The following is a 27,932-nucleotide window of genomic DNA, read 5'->3' on the forward strand; positions in this document are numbered from 1 at the left end:
CTCTTACTAGGCCAAGTGATCCTTCGCAACAGACTGTAACTTAATGCCTTACCTCTCATCTCACTGCTGTGTAACCTCATATATATATATATGTATGTATATCTATGTATACATACTGAAAACTGTCCATGTACTGTACCACGTTAACGACCTCTCATTCCCAGCATGAAGAGAGGCGGCTCCGGTGTGCCAGTCGCTCCTCTGCTTCTAAAAAAAAAAACAAAAAAAAAAACAAAGTGCCTGTGGGTCTTGTTTTCCATTTCCTCAGGACCTCTCGTCTTTATTCTGCGTCTCTTTTTTCTATGCCACCTAACATCCTGTAATAAAAAGTTTTAAAACAAACTCGTGTTTTTTTTTGTAGGTGAAACTTTCTCCATCAAGAAGCGGCTGTCCATTGAAATGCAACACCTTTTTTTTTAAAATATATAATTTTATTTGTGGAAGTAATTACATTTATTTACCAGTTGACTTGCAGATGTTAACACGGTTCACATTTAACATATTCACTGTAGTCAGAAGCCACTGAAATAATAGTAAAATATATCTGAGAGTATTTGGGTGCAGCTCAATTAAATGTTCATTTGAAATATAGTTAAACTTCTAAGTTCACATGTCAGTTCACAATTTGTCAAGTCTAACTTGAAACAACAGTCAGGTGTCCATATGAACACTGAAAGAGGTTTTCCTCGCTGTAATCATTCCTCCTGTTCATACTGGCTGTTAAAAGATCCCATTCAAATGTGCTTTCAATGTAAGTGATGGAGGCCAAAATCCACAGTGTCAAACAGTTATTTTGTGCAAAAATGCATTTAAAAGTTTATCTGAAGGTTATATGAGGCTCCAGCAGTCTGAGTTAGTCATATCAAGTGGATATCTGACACATTTACAATCTTTTTAGCATCAAACTCCCTATTTGTGTTTCCTGTTGAGCTGCTAGTTGACTTGCAGTGTTTCCTGAACATCTGTAAGTCAACTGGTAGTAAGAAAAAAAAAAGGGACTTTGGCACTAAAAAGACAGTAATGTTGAAAAATATCTACTTGATTTGACTCATTTGGACGACTGAAGCTTCATATTAGCTTCAGATAAACTTTTAAATACATTTTTACACAGACTGTGGATTTTGTCCCCCATCATTTACATTTAAAGTGCATTATGAAAGGATCTTCTAATGGTCGGTATGAACAGGAGGAATGATTACAGCGAGAAAAACATGTTTCAATGTTCATTTTGGCACCTGACTGTTGTTATAAGACAGACTTGAAAAATAACAAATACGTCCTTTAAGTTAACTCTCCACCAGACAGCGAATAAGCATAATTCCCAAAACTTTATGTTTAACTTTAACTTTTTTTAAAATTTTGGGGTACTTTGTAAGGGCATGAACACAATCACAAAAATACAAAAGAACAGGTTTCAGTATAGATTTCAATCTCTTCACAGTAAAACTGAGACACAACGGTGACAGAAACATGATTTAAAGTTTTCAGGAGAAACTGGCTGCAGGTGTAAAGTTGTGGCCACACTGATCAAAAAGAAAAATCAGCAATTCCTTTATTAATCTATTTCCTCTAACTGTGTATCGTGTCTCCTGTGCCTGTGAAGGGACATTATGAAGTGCTGTTGTATAAATAAAGATTCTCAACTATTTTTTTTTTTTTAAATCCATCCACTGCTGAAAAAGAGGCTCCAGGTGAAGCTTGGCGAGTTTTCCAGAGATGAAAAAAAAAACATTTCTGGGATGTTAGCCGAACTCTTTCTCTCTACCTAAACAAGCTAATTTAGATCTTTTCACAGTGTATCATCATTCATTCATAAACTTTAACAAAACAACACAGTTTGTTTGTTTTTTTCCCCCAATGGAAAATTAACACTTAAATTTTGGTTTTGGGTGGAATGTCCCTTTCAAACCAAACTTCTGCAAACCATCCCAGTAAATAATGACATATGGCTTCCTGCCCACAAAGAATAAATACAGATACTACGACTGTGTAGACAAAGGTAACTTACTGTAGAGTAAAATGTATTTTTTTTCATTAAAATCCCCACTCAGAGGCTCAGTCGAGAGCCCAGGAATTAGTCCCCTCCCAAGAGTGAGTTCTGTGTTGGGAGGGAACACTAGTGTAAGCTTCCAAACAGTCCAGTTTATTTACAGTGATGTTTGCCAGGGCTGACTGGCAAAAATGGCGATTGGGGGTGGGGGTGGGGATGTCTATCGGAAGAGGCGATACATGCGGGGCAGACGTCCGTCCTTGCTGGACAGAGCGGCTTGAATGTGTTCGTATGACGGCAGCTCCGTCAGGTCTCCCAGAGCTGCTACTGCTGGTTTACTGCGCAGCATCTTGGCGGTCACTCTTTTAATGTCACTGGCGGTCACGTTGCCTGGAAATTAGATGTTGACAAGTGGAAAAAAAAAACATAAAATAGCAATTTTTATACCATTTTTAATTTACAGTTATATGATGAAAGTCCCAGGATGATTTCCTCCCTCCCCAATCTTTTGTTAATGCCTGAAAACCATAATAAACATATAAACTGGTTCAGTACTCACTTATCAGCGCACACAGTTCATGTGGCAGCTTTCTCTTTCCTGTCGAGAGAACTTGGCGACCGACATCTTCGAAAATAACCGGCCGCGACTCGAGGTTCATCATCAGCATGGACTTCAGCTGCGTCTTGGCCCTCTCCAGCTCCATCTAGAAGTACAGGAATAAAAATTTTTTTAAAAAAGGTTCTTTTTATTCTGTAACAATAATCAATACAGACAAAGTTGTGTTGGATTTTCTCTACAGTGATTGTTATTACCTCTCCGGCATTTCCAGCCATCTGAATGAACTCTCTAGTTATTATCTCCACCATTTCCCGCACCTGGGGATGAAAGTACAGTATGTAATAAGAAGCCAGACCACCATATAAACCAGAGAGAGCCAAATGCACTTAACCAGAGCTGACAATCACTTAGAAATTCAGTTTTAGAAGGATGTTTAACACCATTTAAGCCTTTCTGATTGGCCTGAACTTGCTATTTGGATGCAAAGGCACAATAAAAACACTTGACCTCTGCTGTTCTGAGCCTGAACCCACCTGTCTGGGGTCCGCACTGGCATGGATACACAGCAGACCGCTGTCCTCATAGCTGTGATGGTAGGAGGTGGCGTTGTACATCCAATGATGCCTAAAACAGACAAGAGAATGAATGAAACTGATACAAACAGCTGGCTGGTGTAGGGACGTATCATCGTGATTATTTGAAATGATGCTGAAATAAGGTGTGTGACATGTTCACCTGTTGAGTACGTTCAGGTAGAGGCGAGTGAACATGCCTTTCCCAGGTCCTCCAGCGGAGAAGGAGCCACCTCCGCCCATCATCATGTTTAGGACAGCGAACGGGATGAAGTCGTCCTCCTGTAACAACAAAACATTTTATATAGTTTGAAATCTTACACACGTCAAGACACCTGATCTGTAAGTAGCCGGAAACAACAAACACCCACCAGAAAGGAGCAGCTCTCCAGGCCGATCATGATGTGGGTGAGCTCTGGGATCGGCGTGGGGCCGAGGCTCACGTCTGACATGTCCTTCTCCATCTGACGGATTCAAAGAAGACGGTTACGACTCTTCCTTGTAGCCAAACTAAGACGAGACGCTTATATCAAAATGACTTCTGGTTATAGCGTTAATGAATCTGGAATCCTCTGCAATAGGAGTTAAAATTACCCTTACTGGTTTCTCTGGGCAGATTTAAAGCTTTGCTGCAACCTCATCTATCTGCCAGTGTCAGGGTGCATGCTGGGAGGTTTTTAATGAATCAAATTGCTGCTGTTTCTCAGCCCAATTACTGCATATTGTATCATTATTTTTTATTTTAAAATGACTAATAAGAGGTTGTGATAGATCTGTCTGTATTACTTGTTTTTATGTTGTTTGACTGAAACTTTTTGTTGCTGCCTGTCTTGTCTAATCTCAGTGAGGTTTTCCTGGTAAAATAAATAATGTTTATACAATTATATGTAATGTGGATGAACATCAGATGTATTTATGCGTATGTAAAATGAGATTGTTTACATTTCTTGGTATAAATATCACATGGTACCAAAGTTTTCTGCTCTATCTGTTCTTTTTTGGGAGTTTGTGTTTGTTTGTTTTTCTGAATAAATTATCATTAGTTGTTCTGATATTGTTATTATTTAACTTATTTGTTCTACATGTTAATTTTACATCATTTCTCTATGTCTGGCCGGCCTGGTGGAGGTATACGGTTGACAAGAAGGAAACGGACATTGTGTGCAGGTGGATGAGGAGACTAGAGGGTTTGTTTTATACTCTGTTGCTCTTTGACATTTCTTCATTTTTACCATCTTTAGAAAAATATTAATAAAACGATATAAATACAGAAAAGTACTTCCCCTTTTAACTCCTACATATTCCCTATGAGCAAACAGGTTTATTTCTGTAAATAAATGACTGCTGTTTGACATCTGATATCACTTCACTGTCATGAAAACTGATTTCATATCACTTTGCTTGTATATGGTGTAACACTAAAGCTGCAACAGATATTTTCAAATTTTTCCACCATTTTTTTGGACATTTTTCAATCGGAAATGACGTCTGAGAAATTTTAAGGGCAAATCGAAATAAAATGAGCAAATATAAACCCTATAAATCACCTTTACAATGCCGCCAGTGTACTGTGCCACAGAGAGGTCTACGTTGGCCGCTGTGATCGCTCCCCACACCGGCTTCACATCCAGCAGGTACTTCCTGGCACATTCGACCAGCTGCTCGTGCTCGATGCCGACTCCCGCCAGCACCATCCGCTCAGGACAGTAATAGTTACGCAGGTAGCTGTGAAGCACTTTCTTATCGATCTTATCCACGTTGTCTCCAGGACAAAAACGAGGCAGTCCAACCGTGTTACCTCGATATGCAGCCTGGAAACAAAGAAGGGAAAAGTCACTAAAGTCTTAAATGTTTAAAAAAACCTACATTACTATACAGAGATCTACTATAAACTTGGGTTTTAATCATGTTGTCTTTCAGGGTCTATTAGCATCAGATAACACTTAAGACAATGTATTACTGCTTTTGTAACCAACTAATCATATTAGCTAATTAACATGTACAAATAATTCACATTTGATGGGTACAGCTTCAAAAATGTTACTTTTGTTTCAAATAATTATCAAATTTAAACCTTTTTTTGTCTGATGGTCAGACTGAGTAAACAATCACTATAAAAACTAAGACTCTGTTAAGTTGTGATGGGTATTATAATTATTTTTTGACACTTTACGGAATAAATTAAAAAAAAAAAAAGTCTGATCAATTGATTAATTAACTGCAATAACCCTCTAACCTCACTGATTGATTGGTTAATCACTCTAACAGAGAGCCAGTGTGATGACTGTCTAAACAATGATGATGTGACCTACAGCATGGATCATCTCAGTGAGTAAAGGTTCAGGGTCCGGCCTCATGTTCAGGTCCTCTAACTCAAAACGAACCGCCATCCTCGTCATCTCGATCTCTTCATCTGCATGAAAACAAACACGGTTCATCTCAGAGAAGCAGAGACATCACTTGGTGGAAACAGTTCCTGTAGAATGAGACTAAGACCCGATTTAGACCAAAGATTCACAACGAGACGAAACTGTTTTAGAACGTTGCAGGGAAAAGTTGCAGCGGTGTGAACTGGTCCGTCACCTGTTTCAACAGCCAATCAGCTCGTAGCAAAGTCAGCTGGTCAAGTCAGCAAACTGTCAGCTGATCGAAATGGCAGCATTTTGGATGGATCGACCCTCTCGTTTTTGTTTTTTTTTGTCATGTTTTTGCCGTTTCATCAATTCTAGAAATGCAACTGTAGCAAGTTACTCACTATCACTATCCTCATTCATATTTTAAGATGCTTAAAATTATATCTAAGTACAAAAAAAGCCTGAAAAGCCGTCAGTTGGGGCGGATGCACAGAGAGTCGTTGCTATGGAGACGATACACCTTCTCATCTAGTCGCATTGGTGTAAACTGGCAGGTTTTGCAGACCGGCGCATTGCAAGAAGATGCAACTTTCAACTCGTCTCGTTGTGAATCTTTGGTCTGAACTGGGCTTAATGTGTCGCTTAAAGTAAAAACGAACTCACCCAGCAGGCGAGGCTGTAAAACGGCATCAGACAGAAGACTGACCACCGTGTCCAGACCCTTCACTTCAGCAGATACTGCATACATGGTGGTATCTCTGCACGGGAAATAACATCACACATAACAGTATAACACATACTAACAAACTTAGTTTAAATTTTATGGTGCTGAAAGACCTCATACCTCGATGTCTGGCAGTCACATATCCCTCCGTGTTTTTCCAACGTGAGGAGAATTTCATCTCTACTGCCGTACTGAGCTGTGGACTAAAAGGATAAAAAAAAAAATTCATGATGCATGGTGACTATGGTCTAATAATAACTAATTAATAAATCAAGTTATTATGGTCTGTTAAAAGGTGGAGGTACTTACAGAAAAGGCAAGTTTCTCTAAGAAGTGTGCTATTCCACTCGGGTACTTTGCTTCATGTCTGGATCCAGAGTTTACTAAAACTAAAAAAAAGAAGACAGAAAAAACACTTCAGTCAGATCCTGAAGACACGTGGAAGTAAATATAATTTGCATATCACTGCTACAACTTACCTCCAACTGTGCAGAATTGACCAAACTTGTTTTGGGAGGCGACTTTAAGGCCATTTTCTAAAGTAGTAATCTTGGTCTCATATTTTTCTTGACCATCCACAGATGCAAACACCGGCTTGGGGATCCCGGGCAACGGCGCAGAGAGAGAGATATTTGGGTATCCACCGCCGCTGCTGTACTTTCTGTAAGCTGCTATCCCAAACCTTTGAGAACAATAAATCAATATTTCTTAAAAATCATCCCAGTAACATTAGGCCATCCATCATGATGTCCTAATTGTCATTTTGTCCCACAGACAGTCCAAAACCTAAAGATATTCAATGGACTATAATGTAAGACAAAGAACAGTAGCACATTCTCAAATTTGAGAACCTGAAACCATTTAATATTTGGCATTATTGTTTAAAAAATGAACTAAACGATTAATTGATTATCAAAATAGTTGCTGATGAGCTCTCTGTCAATTGACAAATCGTTACATCTCTTTTTTAATGGTAGGTGAGTTACTTCTCAGGTGAACAAACCACTACTTTTACTGCAATACTTTAACTACATTTAACTGCTAATACTTATATACTTTTACTTAAGTAGGGTTAATGCAGGACTTTTCCTTGTAACGGAGTATTTTCACGTTACTGCATTGGTATTTTTACTTAAATAAAGGCTCTGAGTACTTCTTCACCACCAGATGATGTAAGTTAACGTCAGACTGCAGCTTGTTTGACGGTTAGCCGTTAGCATCATGCTAACTCAGAATGCTAACGTTGTGTGATGAGAGCGGAGAGACGTTACAACGACATGACATGTAAGACACTGTTTACACTTGTAGCAGCTTCTGTCCCCGTTTAACCCGAGTCTGACGGACAGTTTGAAGCGTTTGTTTTAACCGTGTGTTACCTGTGGACACGACTCCAGCCTCTACACCTCGACATGTGAGTCGCCATCTCGGATCCGCTGTGACCACAAACCGACCCGGATGATGATGATGAAGGTTTCCTGAAGCACTTCCTGCCGTAGGACTCCGACGCCGATAAGTAAACAAACAAACAAACAAACAAACAAATGGGAGACACAATATCCTAACATTCTCTACAAACTTTTTTTTTTTTTTTTTTAAATGTTCTACCAAATTGTAACCACTTTTGGTGATAACAACAAGAAAACTTGACCTTGAACTGTACTTGAATTTAAAGGACAAATTCACATTTTTTCAAGTCTGGAACAGTCAGGAACCCCAATGAACTCTGAAACAGGTTTTTCTTGCTGTAATAATTCCTCCAGTTCATATTGACCATTAGAAGATCCTTTCATAATGCACTACATAATGCACTGTGCACAAATGTATTTAAAAGTTTATCTGAAGCTAATATGGAGCTTCAGCCGTCCAAATGAGTCAAATCAAGTAGATATCTTTCCACATCACAGTCTTTTTATTATTATTATTTTTATTATTATTATTATTATCATCATTATTATTTATCAGAATAAAACCAATCAACACAAACACCCTCTTCAACACTGCACAAGCACAAACAAAAACAAACAACAAAAAAACATGCAGATAAACTTTAACCAATAACAACAACAACAACAACAACAACAACAACAACAACAACAGTTCCCACACATAACCCGCTCTTCCCTGATTACATGTTGGCTACAGACCAAGCGCTTCAATAATCTGATCCTCTACTTCCTGGATCTGCTTGTTGCTGCTCTCTGTCGCAAGACTGTTTTCAATTTTTAAAAGTCTTTATTATTGTTAAAATTTTGGAAAACAAATCTGGCTTCAGCAACTCAAGACTGATGGTTTATAATGGGATACATTAAAGTCCTTTTAGTGCCAAAGTCCCTCTTTTTGTTACTGTACTTCCACCGCACCAACAGGGAAACACAAAGAGGGGATTTGATGCATTTTTTCACAAAATGATATAGTAACAAAGTAAGTTTAGTAACAAAAACTTTTGGCACTAAAAAGACTGTAATATTGAAAGATATTAGATAAGATAAGGTACTTGATTTGACTAATTTCTCTTCACATTAGCTTCAGATAGCCTAAACTTTTAAAGGATGACTGTTGATTTTTGCCCCCATCTCCTACATTGAAAGCACATTTGAGGGGGATCTTTTAACAGTTAGTATGAACAGGAGGTATGATTACAGCGAAGGAAAACCTCTTTCAGTGTTCATATGGATACTTAACTGTTGTTTTAAGACAGACTTGAAAAATTGTGAACCTGTCCTTTAACTCCTTGACAACTCAATCTGTGTATCTGTCTAATTTGTATTTTTGGGCTCTGGTATCCCAAACTATTGATTCTTTAGAGTGCTCAACTAGCCAAAAGCATTTAGTTGCCCATCACTGCATCGATTTTGAACCAGAAGTAGGCCAGCTCCTGAACAACATTACCACTTCCACCTGATTTTTGGAACATTCTGGATCTGCAGACGGATTTAACGGGACATTTTTCTGCCAAAGAGGCGACCGGCAGCGGCTTTCAGCGACGGTGTGAATGGCATCCAGTCATACCTCTCCGATAACAGCATCGACCCATAAAACGATGCTCTTCATCTCTCAAGTGACGGCGGTATTTTGCTTGATATCTCTGCTCTCACGCTGCAGCTCAGCCTACGAGCTGCAGGACACCATCCACACTCTGAAAGAAGAAAACCTCCACCTGCAGCACCGGCTGGAGAACCTCACTCGGGCTCTCAGAGATTTGAAACATCTAATGACAGAGAACTCTAAAGGTGAGAGCATCTTTAAACGGACATGAGGAGGTGTTTTGAAATGTATTTACTGCACAGATATAGATAAAATTAGAGAGTTGAAGCTTTAAGTTGCCATTTCTTTCACAGCTTCTGGAAGCGAATATGACACTGAGTACGTTCACGCCTGGAGGGAGTGGTCCCAACACGGTTAGATCTCCCGCTGAGGTTTGACATGATGAAACACATCCCGTTCTCGCACACAAAACAACAACTTCTCTTTCTTGTACGCTTTCCAGGCATCAGCGCCGACACTCACAAGATGTTGGAGCAGGCCCTCTGCTTGTCCGAGCTCCACGGCGCCGCTCCGTCCGTCTTCATCACCCCCGGTTTTCTCCTCCTCCTCCTCTCACCTCTTGTCTGCGTGATGCTCTCGCTGCTGTCATGAGTCCGCTCCAAAAACAGACAGTAGCTTTCAGATCGTAAAAACTACACCCTCCTTTGTAATTATTAGATTAGAAAGGTATTTGTATATGTAATTATTTATGATAACTTCATTCAGAAGCAGAGACGTGGTCAGGATTTTTATACTAATACTAATAATACTAATACATTATGCTCTAAATGTTGTTCTCTTTAATCTCAACCAGAATTACTGACATTTATTAAGGTTTTTTCTGTTTAAAACAAGCAAATTTTAAGATATTTACACAAGAAAATATCAGAATCAGGCTTAAAAACCCAACATGTGTGATATGTAAGTTGTGTAAAACCCCAAATTTCCAGAAATATTACAGAGGAAACGACTTCACCGGTAGCTATGACTTTGTTTATTTGTTTATGAATAAACATTTTTGGCATTCATGTTGTATTTTTGTGTGACTGTGACTTTTTTTTAAACAACCTTTAATGTGTTTTCTTGTTGTGAGCTGATTGGCTGTTTGCTGTTATGATGATTTAACACTTAAAAACACCCACACGCTCTCAGACAGCTCTCACCTCAGCTAAATATTTATTCATCATTTTAATTAACTCACATTAATAGTTTCGGAGCACTTCAAAGCTCTGAGATCACATTTCTGATTTGCTTCCATCCATGAATTATAATCCAAAACATTTACTTCAAGATGACATGAAACTGTGTTTGATTTTAGCTGCTAGAGAGGAGAGAGGATTTCTCCCCTTAGATCAATAATGTTCATGCTATCTTGTTTTTGTTTCCTCTTAAAAATCAAATCAATAATAGAATAATCTACTTACTAGAATGCCGTTATTGTCGTTGCACGTTTCTGGTACAACAAAATTACTTTTGCAACTCCTGGAACAGATACAGCAAAAAAACAAGAACATGTATTAAAAGACTGCCATAAAAATGCCATGAAGAAATACGTTTATACATATTATTATACTTATTACTATTAAGCTTTAGAGAGACCTGAGAACAGGTTACATATAACATAAAAACAGAAATAAATAGAGACAGATAAGAATCAATAATAACAGACAGACATCCTTTCCATTCACAATATTGACCTTGGATGTACAGAACTTACAGTAACGACAGTATTTGCAGAGCAGACAGTGATATAAAGTTATCAAGGAATTCAAAAGTTTAATTGTCACATACAACAAGTGATATGTGCAGCGTGCTGTGCTCCTGAAGCTGTGCTAAAAGTATAGATAAGAAAAGTAGGGCTGCAATTTAAGATTATTTTCATTATCAATTAATCTTTGGCTTATTTTCTCAAGTAATTGATTCGTTGTTTGATCTATAAAATGTCAGGAAATGGTGAAAAATGTTGATCACTGTTTCCCAAAACCCAAAGTGACGTCTTTAAATGTTTTGTTTTGTCCACAACCCAAAGATATTCAGTTTACGGTCATAGAAGACTAAAGAAACTAGAACATATTCACAAAATTAATGTAATAGTTGGCAATTAATCAACTTATCATTTCAGCTCTAATATAAAGTGTAAAAATGAAAGATAAAAATGTAAATATGTGTTTTTTAAAACAAGTAAAATGTACATGTCACAAGTGCAAATATGCAACGTGCAAATCCAATACAGAGGTCAGAGAAAATAATATACTATATATTATAATCAATATATATCAGTATACCAACAATTTCTTCTCTATTGCACTTTCTTTCAGCACTGAAAAAAGTAAACAGCTCCTCTTTCAGTACGGATATTAAACTGTGTTCTCACACAGATTATTTGGGAGAACTGCGATGCTACAACCTCCTTTGGTGGATTTATGTGTTTGATGTTGTCCTGAATCCAGCAATGTTACATTTCGCCTGCTAAATCAGTCTTTGTCTGCTTAATTAAAATGACCCTCCCTGCATAGATTATAAATCGGTGCATTTGTACTTTAATTTCCATTTGATTATGCTGAATGGATTGTCAATTTACATTTGCAAGGGCGCCAGTAGACATGTGGCAAGACTACAGTATGTGAGCTGTACTCATGCCTGCGAGCAAGCCAGGAAGAAGCCACTGCACGGATGGATGGCTCTGCGATCTTGGTGTTTCTGCTTTAACGTGACGACATTTTAACAGACCTAGAATTGGACAAACTCTTGACAAACATCTGTCGCAGGGGCTGAAATAGTATCCTAATTTCTAAAGGAAGTCTACTGTATTTTGCTGTTTTTGTTGATTCATTGACAGATTTTGTCACTTGCTTCGAGAAAATAATGAATTTAAGACAAGTTTAATGGACACATGATGAGATATTTATGGTTGTGTGCTTCTCAATCAATCATTTTATTGGTCCCCAAAAGATAAAAACACAAAGCACATAAACACATCATATAAATACAAATGAGTAAAACACTGAGTGCACAAGTTAAACAATTTGAAAATAAGTTGAAGGAATAAAATCATCAAATATTTTAGAATACCTGTCTTTAAAATGGTTTGCATAGATTGATAAAGTGTTAGTGTAACAGTCGTTATTACCCTTCATTAACCCACATTTAAGAGGGAACAGTTCGACCAGCACTTAGACATTAAATTGACAGATGCGCTGATGTATAGATCGCTGTGTGCTGGCAGCGCTTCACTCACGAAAGGTGGACGGTTGATTCCAGCTGCTGCCGTGAGAAATGATGCACGATGTGACCCGTTTCAATTTAACTGTAGATAAGGGAGTCAGCTAAATGTCACAATGTAAATGAAAAAAATGGATGAGATCAGCAGCTTTACTGTCAAATAATTCAAATATTGTTTAAGGAAACTGACAAATTGTTCAGCAGGTTTTTATACAGCTTAACTTTAAACCATCATCAAAGTAGATTAAATACTGAATATCACAGACATGTTGACATGCAGAGTTAGAAAACACTTAAAAGATTTGTTTTTTGCTGTATGTACAGTGTCCTTGGAATACGTGGAAGGCACTTAAACTTACATTTATTATTATTAGTATTAAGAACATTTTTAACATATTCAATTAGATATTACATTACATTCTATACATTATGTTACATATTTAATTAGTGCAAATGTGCAAATGTAGATTATTCACATAGAGATGCACACAGTAAGGCCAAAGTAAGTGTTTCTAGTCTGTTTTCTATGTTTGGGCTTGACCCCTCAGTTCAAATTAAGGTAAATATTAATCCTACGGTGAATAATGATATTTCAGACAATAATATGCTTCTAACTCTGTGGCAGTAGTTTGGGGAAAACCCTTTCCCGTTGTACAAAGTCACAAAGTCAAAAAAAGGGTTTTTGTGTAGTTTGGTGTGGAAGACACTGACTGTCCTGCTCAGAGCCCAGACATCACCCCGTCCAACACCCGACTCACCCTGAATGTGAGCTGGACCTTATCACCCAACATCAGTGACTGATCTCACTGATGCTGGGAGCAAATTCCTACAGCCAGTCTCCAAATTCTGGTGGAAAGCCTGAAACCAGAAGACTGGACGCATATATTAAAGGATTAGTTCACAATTCTGTCTTAAAACAATAATCAGGTGATCATACGAACATTGAAAGAGGTTTTGCCCAGTGTAATCATTCCTCCTGTTACTGATACAGATCATAGGATCATTAATTTAAGTGAAAGGGGACAAAACCATTGTCTTTGTTTTGAGCAAAAATGTATTTCAAAGTTGATCTGAAGCTCATATGAGGCTTCAGCAGTCTGAGTTAGTCATATTAAGTGGATATCTGCCACGTTTACAGTCTTTTTAGCGTCAAATTCCCTCCTTGTGTTTCCCTGTTGAACTGTGGTGGAAGTATAGTAGTAAAAAGAGGGACTTTGGCACTAAGAAGACGTTGAAAGATATCTGCTCGATTTGACTCATTTGGACGACTGAAGCTTCATATTAGCTTCAGATAAACTTGACAGGAGTGTGGATTTTGTCCACCATCACTTACATTGTAAGTGCATTATGAAGAGATCTTCTAATGGTCAGTATGAACAGGAGGAATGATTATAGCAAGAAAAACCTGTTTCAATGTTCATTTGGGCTCCTGACTGCTTGAAAAACAGTTTGTGAACCTGTCCTTAAATGGTTTTGGATGTTCAACAATCACATATGGGTGTATTGGCCATGTAGCGTGTATACAGACACATATAGACTACTGTACAGACTACAATCTCATTCTTGCTCATTCATTACAATCAGTGCACACTTGGCTTCACATTTCACTGTCTTTTGAGGAGAGTGTAGTGTGTAATTTTTGCGTGTCTAAATAATGAGGACACAATTAAGGGTTTTGTGCTTCATTACAGCTGTTGGCTTTGAATGAGTGTGTGTGTGTGTATGTGTGTGTTGAAGGGGGTGGTGGAGGGCGTCTAGCACATGTGAGCGGCTGTTGCTTGTTGTTCTCTCCCAGCTGGACGTTCGGCAAATGCATCAGGAGAACAGAGGTTGTGTGCAGACGACACACGGACCAACACCGACTGAAGACTAATGGGCTGACGAACCAACACAGAAACAATCCTTGGACACGTGTAGAGTAAGTATCAGTACTCTCATTGGTCTTTCCATCGCACTTTAATGGATAAAATGCTTTGTATCATGAATATTTTTCAGAAAATGCATCCATGCTGTTTTTTATTTAGTTTTACAAGACTACTTTCTACTTTTTTTAACTGATTGATGTGGTGCAGTGTGCTGTGTTTTTTTTTTAAATGATCCAGATTTAATTAGATGCAAATTCAGCTCTTGTCTAGTTGCTGAGGGGACTATATGTTGCACAACATGCTCTAAATGGAAACAAGCAGTAAATTTGTATTTCTTTGCTGTTTGCAGAGCTACATTCATTCAGTTCTAAAAATTTTAGGTGAAGGTACTCGCAGAAAAATGCAACAACAGATGAAACAACGAATCTTTAAAAAAAAAAAAAAATTATCATCATTACTATTTTTTAGTATTTTAGATATGGAAGAATTAGTGCAACATTTAAATGCAGCCATTATAATGCAGTAAATGCAGTGCACAGCAATGTTCTGAAAATGAGTAAAAATTCAAAGCAAAATAAATATAAAAAATGAAGCAATTAGCATTTGCTTTGATAAAATTAAAAGTTGACACCTGTTTCCAGCTAGCTACATTTCTCTAACTTCAGTTTTTCAGTTAAACGATACTGAAAGTTCATTTTCAATCGCTGTCTGTTTATTGTAACCACCTAAAGAACTGATGTGAAGTTTAACTTATTTGAAGTTGTCTTTGTGCCGATTACCTGCAACTTACCTGCACTTCCTTAATACCACCTTCAGAGACTTTAAACTGCCCTGAGACATTTCATTTTTCTGCATTGTTTTGACTAAATGTGATAAACACTTGGAGAACTTGGAGAAATGCATCAATATGTTTAAAATTAAGTTCTGTAGTACAAAAAGTACAAAACAGTGAAATGCAGCATGGTTATGATTTCATTCTTTGTAAGCAGCATTTCCATTTATTGTCATATTGTCTTTATTATGGTAAATACTGAATGTGATGCAGGAATACAAGTCAGTCTGTGGGCTAAAAACATCTTAATGACATGCTAAACAGTGTAAATGATCTGCTGTGAGCGTTGTGAGTCAACAAATACACACCCCCGGGCTCTTAGCATCATGTTAGTGTAACCAGCCACTAGCCCTGCTGAGCAAATCAAGAAATTCACTGGTGCATGTGGTTCATCAGCGATGACTAATGCACCGTTGTCAGATACAGGTTTCATTCACAGGTGGAAGTTTAGTGTCACTATTTCCACCATAATCTTTTAATTTATTTTACTAGCGTTAGTAAAAGTGCAACTGATGAAAATCAAATTGAATGAGATGATATTTTTTACTCAAGACCTCTGTATTACTAATGTGATGTAATTGTAGGTATGATTTTTGGCATTATAATGAAATATCTAATCTAATTTACGCTTAGGTGATGTAAGAATAAATCATATTGTTTATAAGATGTTCATTTCAAATAAACTCAAGTGTAAGATATGACTATCATGAAGCATTTTAGACCAGGAACGGCAACATTTAGAGTAAACAACAGTCTAGTCTGCTTTTTAATAATACTTTAATAATACTAAACTGATACAAAACATCTCTTTATGTTTTATTATGGTGTCTCTGTGGAACGTCCACATTCTTGCAATGCACACTGAGCCCTTTAACCTCCATCATAACCTTTTAATCATAAATGAGCCTCTTGAGATTTAAATATTTTTGGTATGTTTCCCTTTCATATCTCTAATATTTACTAGTTCAGCATTGCATGAGTAAGATTTGTGTCACATTCAAAAAATAAATGTTCTGGCCTTACATGGTCACGTTGAGGATCATGAAAGCCTATATGATCAGACGGGCAGCTTTCCTTGCAGGGACCAATAACTGATCTTCACAGTACAAAGCTCCGCAGCCCCTTTTCATGTCACTTTCATTGAGTGGAGGGCCACAGTGCGAGCTCTATAAAGTGGCTGGGCCCATTCAAGGGACTAAAGAGGACAAAGCTGAGCTCACTGCGGTGCCACAGACTCACAACCAAAATAGGAATGAAGCAAAAGGGGAAAGGGGAGGGGGGGCATTAAGAGCAAGAGAGAGAGAGAAAAAACGTGATGTAAAATTCAGCTGCTGAATACATTTGCTGTAAACTGATCAAAAGTGAATCGATGCAAACGGCACATTCACTGCTGTTTGTTGTGCAGAAATGACAGCTGTGGTATAGCATGTGGCGGTGCCGTCAGCGTGTCTGACACATTTTCTTACGTTTTTCAATCATGTGATAAATAATTCTGACCAGAATCTCTTTGATTGTTTCACCGTAGAGGTAGATATGTGTTGTTACCAGGACGTGTGGCTTTAAATACAGTCATATTCACACTTTCCCAGCTGACACCATGGATGAAGCAGCTTGGTGGTTTCCTCACGCCTCCTGGGGAGCTCTGCAGTAGGATGCATGTCTGTGTTTCCATCTGGATGCTCCCACAGATGACTTCCCACCTCTGTTTACTAATCCTGTCCAGTTTGGCAGTCTCATCCCACCTGGGTGAGTGAAAGAAAGTCCATAATTTATGTCGTCTGATTGTCTCTGAAACCTCATATTCATACTTGTGTTTTCCAGGTTTGGAGGATGTGTTCTTCAGTCCCCAGGACCAGACTGTCAAAGATGGAGAGAGCGTTTTCTTCCAGTGTGTGTCGGGAGAAAGCTCTCCTCCTGCGAGCATCACCTGGCTCCAAGATGGGAAGGTGGTCACAAGAGGTAGACAGATTCAGGTAAGCACCGATGTACAACATCTTCATTTTCTTCGGGATGAATAAAGTTTGGGATTTTTTGGGATTCATTTAATGGACTTCAGCAGCTTCTTCTTTCCATCTTTGGGTCGGAGGACCATACGACAACACTTCATCCTGTAGGAAACAGTTTAGAGAGACTGAAACTTAACTTCCTGAAGAGAAGAGAGGATGAATGACAGATTGTATTAATATAGCTAAAATGCAGCAGGTTGCAAGAAAAACAGCACAGACACATTGGTTCAGAGTATACGTACATATACCTGCAATTTCATTGAGTTCACATGCTTAAAGAGCCTCATTAAGGCAAAGCTTGTGTGAAATCGAGCAGCATTTTACTCACATGGACACATTTCTTTATTAGGTGAATTCACTTAATAAGAAATGAGCTTTTCTTATCTAATAAAGAAGATTTTCAGTAAAGCTTCATTTTACAGGTTCCTCATACTATACAGGCATTTAATAGATCATTTTTAGGATATTTTACAGAAAATGTGGCGCAATTTGGTACAAATTCTAAAAAAAAAGGTTAAATTGGTTGAATTGTAGTAGTTATTCACGTATAATTATTTCAACAATTTCCTAAAAGTTTCTGCTGTGTAACTGTTCAATCTTTTAAAGGGTTATTTGATTTGGTAGGTTATGGGAAACAGGGTCATTAAAGAATTTTTAAGAAAGAATCTAATATGCCAATACTAATACAAACTGTTAAGAGTCTAATTTATTAAGATTTTTTGCAAATGAACAACTAGGAACCCAAATATAATAAGTGGGTATTTACCCGCTAAACCCACTTAACACCTTTTTCCATTTTTTTCTTATAATTTGAGCCAATTTGCACCACCCTTTCTGTAAAATAGAAATTGTGAAATACAAATTAACCATTAAATACCTGCAAATTACATTGAGAATTTCCTGCGCCTGTAAAATAAAGTGTTACCAGAAAGTTTCTTAAAGGCAGCAGATCACAGTGTTTTTGGGGACATAAAATTAACAGGATCCAAATATTACATATGGCGAAAAAAAAGGATAAAATAAATCAGTGTTTTCTTGTTCAGGGTGAGTTTGGAGGTGGGAACCAGAGGAAGACATCAGGCACTCTGCATCTTTTCAACGTGACATTTGAGGACGACGGGATGTACATTTGTGTCACACACAATTCTTTACTGAACATCAGCAAGAAGAGCAAGCCAGCTAAACTAACCGTGCAGGGTGAGTATACTTACATATTTTTGTTAACTCGTTATTTTAAATCCCCATATTTAGCTGTAAAACTTATTTGTAGTGTAGTTTAAAGTGTGTGTGTGTGTGTCCATCTGTCTTGCAGGGGTCCCTCGAAGCCTGCAGATCACACAGGGCCCTGACAACATCACTGTCGCCATGGGAACCAAGGTCTCCATGCACTGCGCTGTCCGTGGCTTCCCTGTTCCCATGGTGCACTGGTTCAAAGACGACGGCGTCCTGACCAACTGCTCTGCCTCGTTCAGCCTCCAGAACAATGGACAGCTGCTCACATTCAGGTCTGACACTGGACGGGACAAGAGGAATATTAATTCTTTATTGTTTTTTTGCTAAATTGAAATGATGAACCCAGAACTATGCACTAAAAATGCCCTTTATTCTGCACTGGGTTTGCTCAGGAATATGTTTAATATATATGTATATGGTTACAATATGATGCGTTCAGTGTTTTTCAAGATTTGCCTGTACACAGCCTTGATTTTAGATTAATACAGAAGTTGTTATCCACACTTTCTGGAGCTTTGATGCTCTAGAGGTGCTTTTATAACGTTTTTATGATTTCTGTTTGTGTTCTCCAGGAATGTGACCAAGGAGGACGAGGGCTTCTATCACTGCGAAGCATCCAACCAGAAAGAGACAGTCAAGTCGCAGCCAGCCTTCCTACTTCCAGCTGGTACTATACGCCAACATCAGCAGTAAATTACGTTGTTTTGGAGCCACAAACCTACATTTAAGTGACACATGTTGTGTTTCCAGAGATGGACTGGAGTTTCATCCAGCAGCCCACAAACCTGACGGTCAAGAGAGGAGAGAACGTAACATTCACCTGCCGGCCTCCGTACAGCCGACCCACAGCTCAGGTGTCCTGGTTCAAAAACAACAAACTTCTTACCCCGACAGCTCATATAAATGTCCTGCCCAGCGGAGACCTCTTCTTCCACAGGTGTGTGTTAATGTTTGTGTTTTGCACTTACCTATGTGACCACCAGCACACTTATTAGAGGGCCTGAATTTAATGATTGAGACCATAATGATTCCTTGAAAAAGTTATTGACTTAGTATTTCTATTTCACTTCCTGGTCTAAAGAAATTACCCAGATGAAAACATACTGTGTACACTCTATGGGCCCAATGCACCCATAGCGTATGCTCGCTAGAGACTTCTGCCGGCTAAGATGGCTAACTTCCAGTTTTGCCCTCTGGCTACCTTGAATGGGGATAAAACGATTCAACTGTGCGGCTCTTCTAGACTTTCCAAATGTTATCAGATCAAATGGATCAAATTCTGATAGTGAAACGAGTCATTTTGTGTGTGTTGTGACACTCAAATTAATGTATCCACAGTTTTACAGCCGCTCCTTTTCTCATGATTGTGTGCAGGAAAAAATATTTTTGGGCCCCTGTTGGATCTGGAAGTTGTAATTCCACAGTTTGGCCATTATGTCAAATCGGCTTCAAAGCTTGACACACTTCCTGGGGACTTGGTTTAGATCATGGATGTATAATAAGAGCTGGATACCAGACTAAAAATGGCGCCAATTCAGTCCTATAGGAATTGCTCGGCTGGTGCATACGCCAAAAAAAGTTTGTAGCTTCCGAGGTTGCTTCCACATTGTGCAGCCCACTGAATATGCGCAGTAGTGTTTCCCCCGATGGCCCCACCCGCGAGTTCCCGCTCAGCCCATAGACTTTACATTGAGATGACGTCACAGATTTTTAAATCGCTTTACTCGGCCCGAGGAAAGTTTTACAAATATAAAACCTCCATGGATCAAAAGCTCATAATAGAAAGAGTCATATTTGACGTTGTTTGCAGTTCGACGTGTCCTGTCAACAGTTTTACAGATGTCTCTTTTACAATGGTGGTCTATGGGGAAAATGCTTTTTGGGCTGCATGGGGATTTTTCGCTGCAATACCGTGAGTGGCCACTAGGAAAAATTGGCTGCAAGGCTCAGCAGCGGCGCCCTGTCCAGCTCTTATTATACATCCATGGTTTACATCCACGTTTACTAGCTTGTAGTCTTCTTCCTGTCTGCCTTTGCAGGTGTTTTGCCAGGTTTCATTGTGCATTACTGCCACCAACTGTTGATCGGTGGAATTGGTAGCAGGAATGTGAATTGTGTCGCCCATGTGCATGTGTGATATAACCAAAACAGGAGGCCCACTTGTAAAAACATTGCTCCATAGTGCTATTAGTGGTCAAAAACTCCACAGGTACCTTTAATAGCTTAGTGGATATACCCACATACATAAATGATTCTATTAACTTTAATAGTTAACTTAAATAATTAACTTTTAACTTTCTTAAAACTGCCAGTAATTTAAGAGCATACATACAGTACATACATAGAAAGGATTTTAAAGGTTTCTACAAGCGGCTTACAAACATGTTCAAGTGTGTGTTTTGTGTTCTCTGCAGTGTGCAGGAGTTCGACAGTGGAAACTACTTCTGCAGGGCCTCCAACATCCACCTTCAAAGATTTCTCACGTCTAGAAGAGCAGCTCTGAGTGTGCTAGGTACGCCATTACAACAGACCTCCCACACTGTGCCATTAATCAATCAAACTGGTGATTTCCGAACAGTCCTTCTGAGTGTTTCCGCCTTCCTCGCAGCCCCTCCATCAGTCAAACTGTGGCCTCAGGTGGTGACTGTGCCAGTGGGTGCCCGGGTGGTGCTGGAGTGTCAGGTGTCAGGTCACCCTTTACCCTCCATCAGATGGGTCAAGAGAGGTCAATCAAAGCAGACTGGAGGCAAGATCATTTTGGGGTAAGTTCTCATACAACGCATTTAAAATGAGGGATTGCCTTTGTGAAGAATTATTGAAATCAAATGACAATATTTTTCAGCTTGTAACTCCTTTTCTCACTAACATAAACAACAGGACAACTGGTTTATAACATATGACCAACATATGATACATATGACCCAACAGATTGAGAAATGCCACCCTCTTCATCCAGTCCGCCCGGAACTACGATGAGGGCGAGTATGTGTGCGAGGCCTCCAACACGCTGGGCCAAAGCCGCGGCACAGCCATGCTGAGAGTTGCTGGTAACTTTTACACCAACATACCATGAAAGGGCCCAAAAAAATCCCACACATTTTTGATCACCTGTACTCACTTTATTAACGACGTCTCGGTCCTTAGACCTTCATCAGGTAAGATTCGTATAGACAAAGAGCACCGGTACCTTATAATGTATGTAAAAAAACAAAATGTAATGAGCTCTTCCAGTTGAAAAACATAGATTCTAAGTCTAATCAAAAGGTATGTAAATATATATAATTCAAAAGGATTTTAAGGAAGAAGTTTACGATACGATGCACCTGCCCAAATTTGTAGTACTTGACACCAACATATTCTAAAATAAATTATAATTCACCACCAATTCCTCACCTCGGTGGTTGCTACCTTAGTGGACTTCAGTCAAGTCAAGGACCAGGTGCATGAAATGAGTGTTTTGATACTTGGCTGGGACATAAAGAAAAGCACTTCAGAAGTTTTGTATGATAATGTCTATCTATCTATCTATCTAATAGGCTTGTTTAACAGTACTGTAGGTCTATGACACCTGAGGTGGAGGCACCATTACAGTTTGGGTCAATATAGTACCAACACAATACTGGGTTAATGTTACCCAGAAAGGCACTCAAGACAAGATAAAGGGCTGCAAGAGGTTGTTTTGACCCAGTTATAGTGTTATTTCTTTATTTTACTGTTGGGTTATTTACCCAAACTAAAGCTTGTTATAATCAACTCTACTCCCCTTGAACTTATATGTCGCAGTTTGTTACTGATTGTTATTAACTTGTGTATCTTTTGAATGTCATATGCACATCGTTTTGTACAAGAAATAATACATTTGAGACCATTTTTAGCTAAAGCTTGTTGTGTGTAACACTGGGTCAAAATAACAGATTGTCACTGAAGTTAACCCAATGTTGTATTGGTGCTATATTGACCCAAAGGGTAAAATTTGAATCCATGATTTTTAGTGTGAAGTAAACAAATGATTCCCATTCAAATTTCAGCCCACGTGGCCGGTAGGCTATTCTTCTATAAACCATAGTACCATATACTGTAGTATAACCAAGAAGTTAGAACTGGAGTTGTATATGCATGCAATACCATATAGATATTTTATGATTCAAATATAAAGCTGTGTTGTTGGTTTTTTTTGTTGTTTTTTGCTCATTTTGATGTAGTAGCATGTAAGACATTTTGAAAACAGTGTCAACAGTGTCTCTCCTGCAGTTTTTAGGAGGGACAGATATGTCAACTGCTTTGCATTTGTCCAGATTATACAAGAGATACAGTTTACATAACAACACTATGAACATGTCATGCACAGAAAAATAAAATGCATTTGCATTTTGTGCATGAAATGGTGAGTGGCAAATTTCATTTCCTGGAGCGAAAAGTTTGCCAAGTATCATAATGTGGCCTTCTGTTCCAAGTGTTACACAATATTACATCAATGTGAAAACATTCTGCTGCATCTTGATCTTGATTCTGGCCCTGGACCTTTCATCCATGTTTTAACCCTCTCTCTATCTGTCTGCACTTAAAATTATTAAATAAAGGCAAAAAAAGATCTTTAAAAACATTTAATCCACATTAATTTTAACATGCAGAGTGTGAATCAATTTTTCTCTTCCCTCCTCCCAGTGAGCCCCATCATAGTGACCTCTGCAGGTCAAGTGAGCTGCAGGATTGGGGCTTCTGCAGTCCTGCCCTGCGGGGCTATAGGGATTCTGCCCATCACATATACCTGGACCCGGGGTAGAGCAGGGACAAACTCCCTCATCAGTCCAACTGAGGACAGGCACATTGATGGTGAGTCGCCCAAAGCAGAACTGGAGCATTTTTGCTGTCTTTCAATTTATGGATCCCACATTTTCATCTGAAGTTGATTTCAGCCGCAAACATGAATTAATCATCCTCAGAAAAGGTGGAAAGGCAACTGAAAACTACCTATACCTACCCCGGCTGTGAATACGAGTCTGCTCTATGTAATATTGTTTTGTCATCTTACTGCTGTGTAGAAGCTGGAGCTCTGCATATCTCCAGAGTGCAGTGGTCTGACGCAGGGGAATACTACTGTACTGCTGAGAACCGAGCTGGACGACATCAGAGACGCACAATACTCACTGTCACAGGTATGCTGACGTCAACTCACCATTTCACTCCTGTACTGGCAGATACAGCACTGATATTACTAAAAACATGCTGTGTTATGATGATGGTATATTCAGAGTGGGCATTTATGTGTTTGTGCTGTCACTACATGGGGGTCTCATCAATGATCTACGATAACACACAAACAAATGTGTGCAATTAAAATATCTAAATAGCTGAAAAGATGCTTCCTTGACAGCTTTTGCACAAGTTTCTCTTCTTGCTGATTCTCTTTCATGCGTTCCTCTGACCTAAGCTGAAGATCACCCAATTGATAGAGGCAAGCAGACAAGACTGGTATTGTCTGCTGTGAGTAATGACAATGAAAATCTCTGCTTGTGCTAGCTTGTGTGGTGACACTGTTTTTGCTCCAAAATCAGAGTGCAGGCTCTATATTTGCTTTCCATGTGTGGTCTTGGTCCAGAAGCTGTGATTTATTCTTAAATGTGTGTCCTCTTTAAAGCTGTACATGTGGTGACTTGCCATTGTCAGTAGGTAATGTCACTCCTCTTGTGGCTTATAACTTGGTAATTACTTGTTTTGTGGCAATGTTCATTTGTAATTGTGTCGCTTTTTTCCCTTCATGCTTTTATGCCCTGAATCTTTTTTGTTTATTATAATATTTTACAGAGCACCAACACTAGCAAAGAGCTGCCAATTTCCCCTTCGAGTGTGGCTGAGCAACATGCCAAGATAACACATCCTCCACATGTACAAGCGCAGCATAAGGAGACCAAATGTACGTGCTTGAAACACAAAATTAATTGTGCTACATATTAATGAATACAAGGCATTAACTGACTTTTTTCACTCATTTCAGGCTCCTCATCACACTGCAATGCTACAACAAACAGAGCTATTGCTTCTTCTACATTTTCAAGAGGAGCAGTGGCTCAATTGAAGATGCCACAACGGTCACTGGACCCTGTCTCACATCTGACGACCAATCCAACCCAGCCTTTAGTCACACAGATGCAGCCTCCTATGTTGCCACCTCCTCCACATCCAAACTTCCAGTCTGTGGACCTCCACACCCAACTGCCAGGGATTAGTGATCCTCTTTCAGATTTAAATACTGAACCAACAATAACACAGAGCCAGACATCAGTAGTCACTGATGAGGGTTTGTTTACAAGGCTTAAGTACCTACCATCTGCAAGTCAAACTCATTTGACAGGAACGTCATCACGTTCACAATTTCAGCATCAAGTCAGTGAAGGATTGTCGACAGAGCCTGATTCTCAGGGCTCTAACATTCAACAACGTTCAGTCACTGTGTCCTCTTTGTCACAAGCTGAGATGCAACAATCTGAAACTGAGCCTCAGCAGCTGGTTACAAAAAGTCCATTTTCTCAGATCTACCATGAGCCAACCTCAACCCAGATTACTCAAACCAAGCTGGTTCAAGCAGGTCAACCTCTACATCGGAGAACACATCGGCCACCTTCACCAACCCTCTCACAAATATCCCAAACGTATCCTCAACAATCTTTTACCCAAAGTCTTTATCCAAAGTTCCATTTTGAGCATCATCTGCCGTCCACACAACCTCCACCTTCATCAATCACCAAGCCTCAAGAATCCCAAACTCACGGTCAACCTTCACCCATGCTGCCAAAACCAGCCTCAACCATATCTACACCTCCTCAAACCCAACCTCAATCATCTCCAACGCCTCATCCACTGCTTCACTCGCAACCTCCTCAACCACAAACTGAATCTTTTCCAATCCAACACAAAAACCCTCCTAAAATCCAGCCTTCAATCTCAACCACCCATCCTCCTGATCACATATCTGATCCTTCACAACTGGACCCTGAGATTCCTGTTGTCCATCAGGTGAGCTTGTCTGATCAGGTACAACTAAATGTTAGCCAGCAAGGTCACCCGGTTCAGTCAGCCAAATCAGCCAATGACACGGAGCTTACAGAGTGGCTGAAGAGGAACACCTCCCAATCACCTATGACCAGCGATGATCCCAGGTAGGTGAAATAAACAGATGGTGCCGTTTTGATCAGTGCGTCAATAGAGAAAACTGCAGCATTTTACTTTTGTTTGTCTTTTATACTCCAGAGTGACACAGCAGTCTCCATCATGGCTGCCAGTGCTGGAAAAACATGACATCCCCATTGTGGTGGGAGTGGGTGTCTCACTGGCCTTCATCTTCATCACCGTTACCTTCTACTCAGTGGTCCAGAAGAATGAACCTGCACCAACAAGCCGAGCGGGTCAGATATCATGTCAGCACGCCTATTTCAAACTCTGAGCATATTAAAAAAGCTTTAAACCTTATCACATGTGTCAGTTAAATATAAAGCTACAGCCAGCAACTGGTTAGCTTAGCACAAAGAAATTTTACATTTTGTCATTTGGCAGATACTTTTATCAAAATCGACTTACAATCAAGGCAATAAAATCAAGCTTTAGAGGACAGAGCTGTGGTACAAATTCTCAAGTAGCAGACCAGGTGCAAGTGCAATGAGAAAGAGCGCTAGACTGAAGGTTTTTTGTTGTTGTTTCTTTTTTGTTTGTTTTTTAAAAATAATTATTAAAGTAAGAAACAACTGGAAGTAGACAAGTGAATTAGAAATACCATAAACAACAAGAAGGTAGTGCAACCATCAACAAAGTGAAAGTAAAGTAAAAGGTTAAAGGGGTTCAAGTGTGGGTGTTCATAGAAGAGCTTTTCAGGCGTTTCTTGAATGCACCAAGTGAGTCAGCAGACCGTATGGCGCTGGGTAGTTCATTCATCCGCCATCACAAAACCACAAACGATGAGTAAGACTAGAAGCTGTTGGAAACAGCTGGCCTGATTCTGTCTAAAGATAACAAAACCTTCCTGCCACCTACAAACCTCACTAATTAGCATGTTGTGTCTCATTTGTTTAACCCGTATAACAACCAAAGTGTAAAAACAAGAGTTAGCTGTTGCCAGACCAGTTCTTGCATCTGAATAGGTGCCAAACAACCAGCAGTGACCAGTCCACCAAACAAACAGTGCCAGACTATTTCTTGGCTGAATTAGTGAGCTGTAGAGGTGCTGGTAGGTCGATTTTGTTACCATTGGACAGTGCCTGGCTAGCTTTTCCTCCCTGTTTCCAGTCTTTGTGCTGAGCTAAATAGCTGCTTGCAGTAGCTTCATATTTAACGCCCAGATAGCCCATGAGAGTGGTATTAAGGACATTTACCAAAATGTTTAAGTATTTCTTTAAAGCAAACTTAAAATGTTTTTAACAGCTCAGAGGAATCTAGGTGTCCCCATACGACACGCTGATCGTCGAGCTGCAGGACGAACCTATGAAAACAGGTGAATTTGCTACAATGCAGTACAAAAAACTGCAATTTTTCTTTCTAAAAGATGCATAAAACTAGAGTGTTGTGTCTTTCTTACAGAGCTTTTGAAGATGATGACTGTGTGGCAGTGATTGAGCAGAGCCCCAACACGTCAGACACCTGTGCCAGACCTCCAGGGCCGAGCCTGGTCACGGTGCAGATGGAGCCCACATCTGAGAACCTACAAGAAGAAACCCCTCCTACTCTGGACAACCACTCGGTCACTGTGGAGACTTATCCTGAGCCCATTCTTGACACAAAGGTTTGATGACACAGAAATACATGAATGTGACAGGGTGAAAATTTTGGTCATAAATAAACAGATGCACCGATAGCACAGAAAGGACGGTGCAGTTTTCCCCACTTTCTGTGAAAGTTAAAAATGTGAAATCCCATAAGTAATGATCACCAATAATAATTACTTTTAGCCATGTTAGCAGTGTGTTAAGAAAGAATAAGAAAACAATATTGTTTCCCAACACTCTTTTTAGTTTAATCCTCCATGAGGCCTACTGTGCACACTGTGTACCTAATATCCTGTTTTTGTTAACATCTATATTTGTAGTCTCTAGATTAAACATTTTTAGTGACTTCAGTGATCCTCACACTTTTTATCTTGCACCTGACCCTGCAGGTCAAAATTTCCACTTGTCCAACACGTTAATTCATAACGAGATACCTCATCAACAAATTTATCATCAGTTGTACTTTGAACTGTGAAAGTACCATTGTGTTTATACTGAAAACAATGCAGGTGGTAGCACTGACTGAAAGCATCTTTAATGCTAATACAGCATACTTACAAGCTAAGGCTAGTATGTAAACATATGTAACATGCTATGCTAATGTGCTAAACATTAACTAGGCATGTAATGCTTACATATAACAGTTAAGCGTAAGTGAAGTTGGTTCACATTTTTGTCCAAGTGTAATATGAGGCTTCAGTTCAGACTTTCTGCTTTACAGACTGTGTTTTCTTACTGAGATGCAGCAAAGAGACAAAAAGTGTGTCTTCAAACCTACAGTTTGTTTGCTCTGATTTG

General features: G+C 39.2%; 2 protein-coding genes across 3 annotated transcripts; one reads left to right on the forward strand and one right to left on the reverse strand.

The window, feature by feature from the left end:
• Nucleotides 1–1,309: 1,309 nt before the first annotated feature.
• pmpca (peptidase, mitochondrial processing subunit alpha) lies at nucleotides 1,310–7,879 on the reverse strand. Its single transcript, XM_042421909.1, has 13 exons — nucleotides 7,576–7,879; nucleotides 6,679–6,881; nucleotides 6,509–6,588; nucleotides 6,320–6,402; nucleotides 6,139–6,233; nucleotides 5,434–5,534; nucleotides 4,669–4,932; nucleotides 3,493–3,585; nucleotides 3,285–3,403; nucleotides 3,083–3,173; nucleotides 2,804–2,866; nucleotides 2,550–2,694; nucleotides 1,310–2,380 (listed from the first exon to the last, which is right to left on the reverse strand). Exons 1-13 carry the CDS (start codon nucleotides 7,620–7,622, stop codon nucleotides 2,211–2,213), a joined length of 1,554 nt encoding a protein of 517 aa, XP_042277843.1. The 5' UTR covers nucleotides 7,623–7,879; the 3' UTR covers nucleotides 1,310–2,210.
• Nucleotides 7,624–24,283, forward strand: LOC121904257 (roundabout homolog 3). Of its 2 annotated transcripts, XM_042421908.1 has the most exons (14): nucleotides 7,629–7,712; nucleotides 14,241–14,363; nucleotides 16,732–16,888; nucleotides 16,964–17,115; nucleotides 18,192–18,345; nucleotides 18,461–18,653; nucleotides 18,954–19,048; nucleotides 19,132–19,318; nucleotides 20,796–20,893; nucleotides 20,990–21,143; nucleotides 21,310–21,428; nucleotides 23,047–23,214; nucleotides 23,424–23,537; nucleotides 24,187–24,283. In XM_042421908.1, exons 3-14 carry the CDS (start codon nucleotides 16,744–16,746, stop codon nucleotides 24,198–24,200), a joined length of 1,593 nt encoding a protein of 530 aa, XP_042277842.1. In that variant the 5' UTR covers nucleotides 7,629–7,712; nucleotides 14,241–14,363; nucleotides 16,732–16,743; the 3' UTR covers nucleotides 24,201–24,283. The 2 variants fall into 2 exon arrangements, 1 of the variants encoding a protein (XP_042277842.1); XR_006098195.1 differs by lacking the exons at nucleotides 14,241–14,363; nucleotides 16,732–16,888; nucleotides 16,964–17,115; ... (8 more) ...; nucleotides 23,424–23,537; nucleotides 24,187–24,283 and adding exons at nucleotides 9,127–9,185; nucleotides 9,302–9,429; nucleotides 9,538–9,597; nucleotides 9,687–9,955 and having other exon boundaries at nucleotides 7,624–7,712.
• The last annotated feature ends 3,649 nt before the right edge of the window (nucleotides 24,284–27,932 follow it).

The sequence above is a fragment of the Thunnus maccoyii genome, chromosome 9 (assembly GCF_910596095.1).
Source record: "Thunnus maccoyii chromosome 9, fThuMac1.1, whole genome shotgun sequence".
Taxonomy (NCBI): domain Eukaryota; kingdom Metazoa; phylum Chordata; class Actinopteri; order Scombriformes; family Scombridae; genus Thunnus; species Thunnus maccoyii.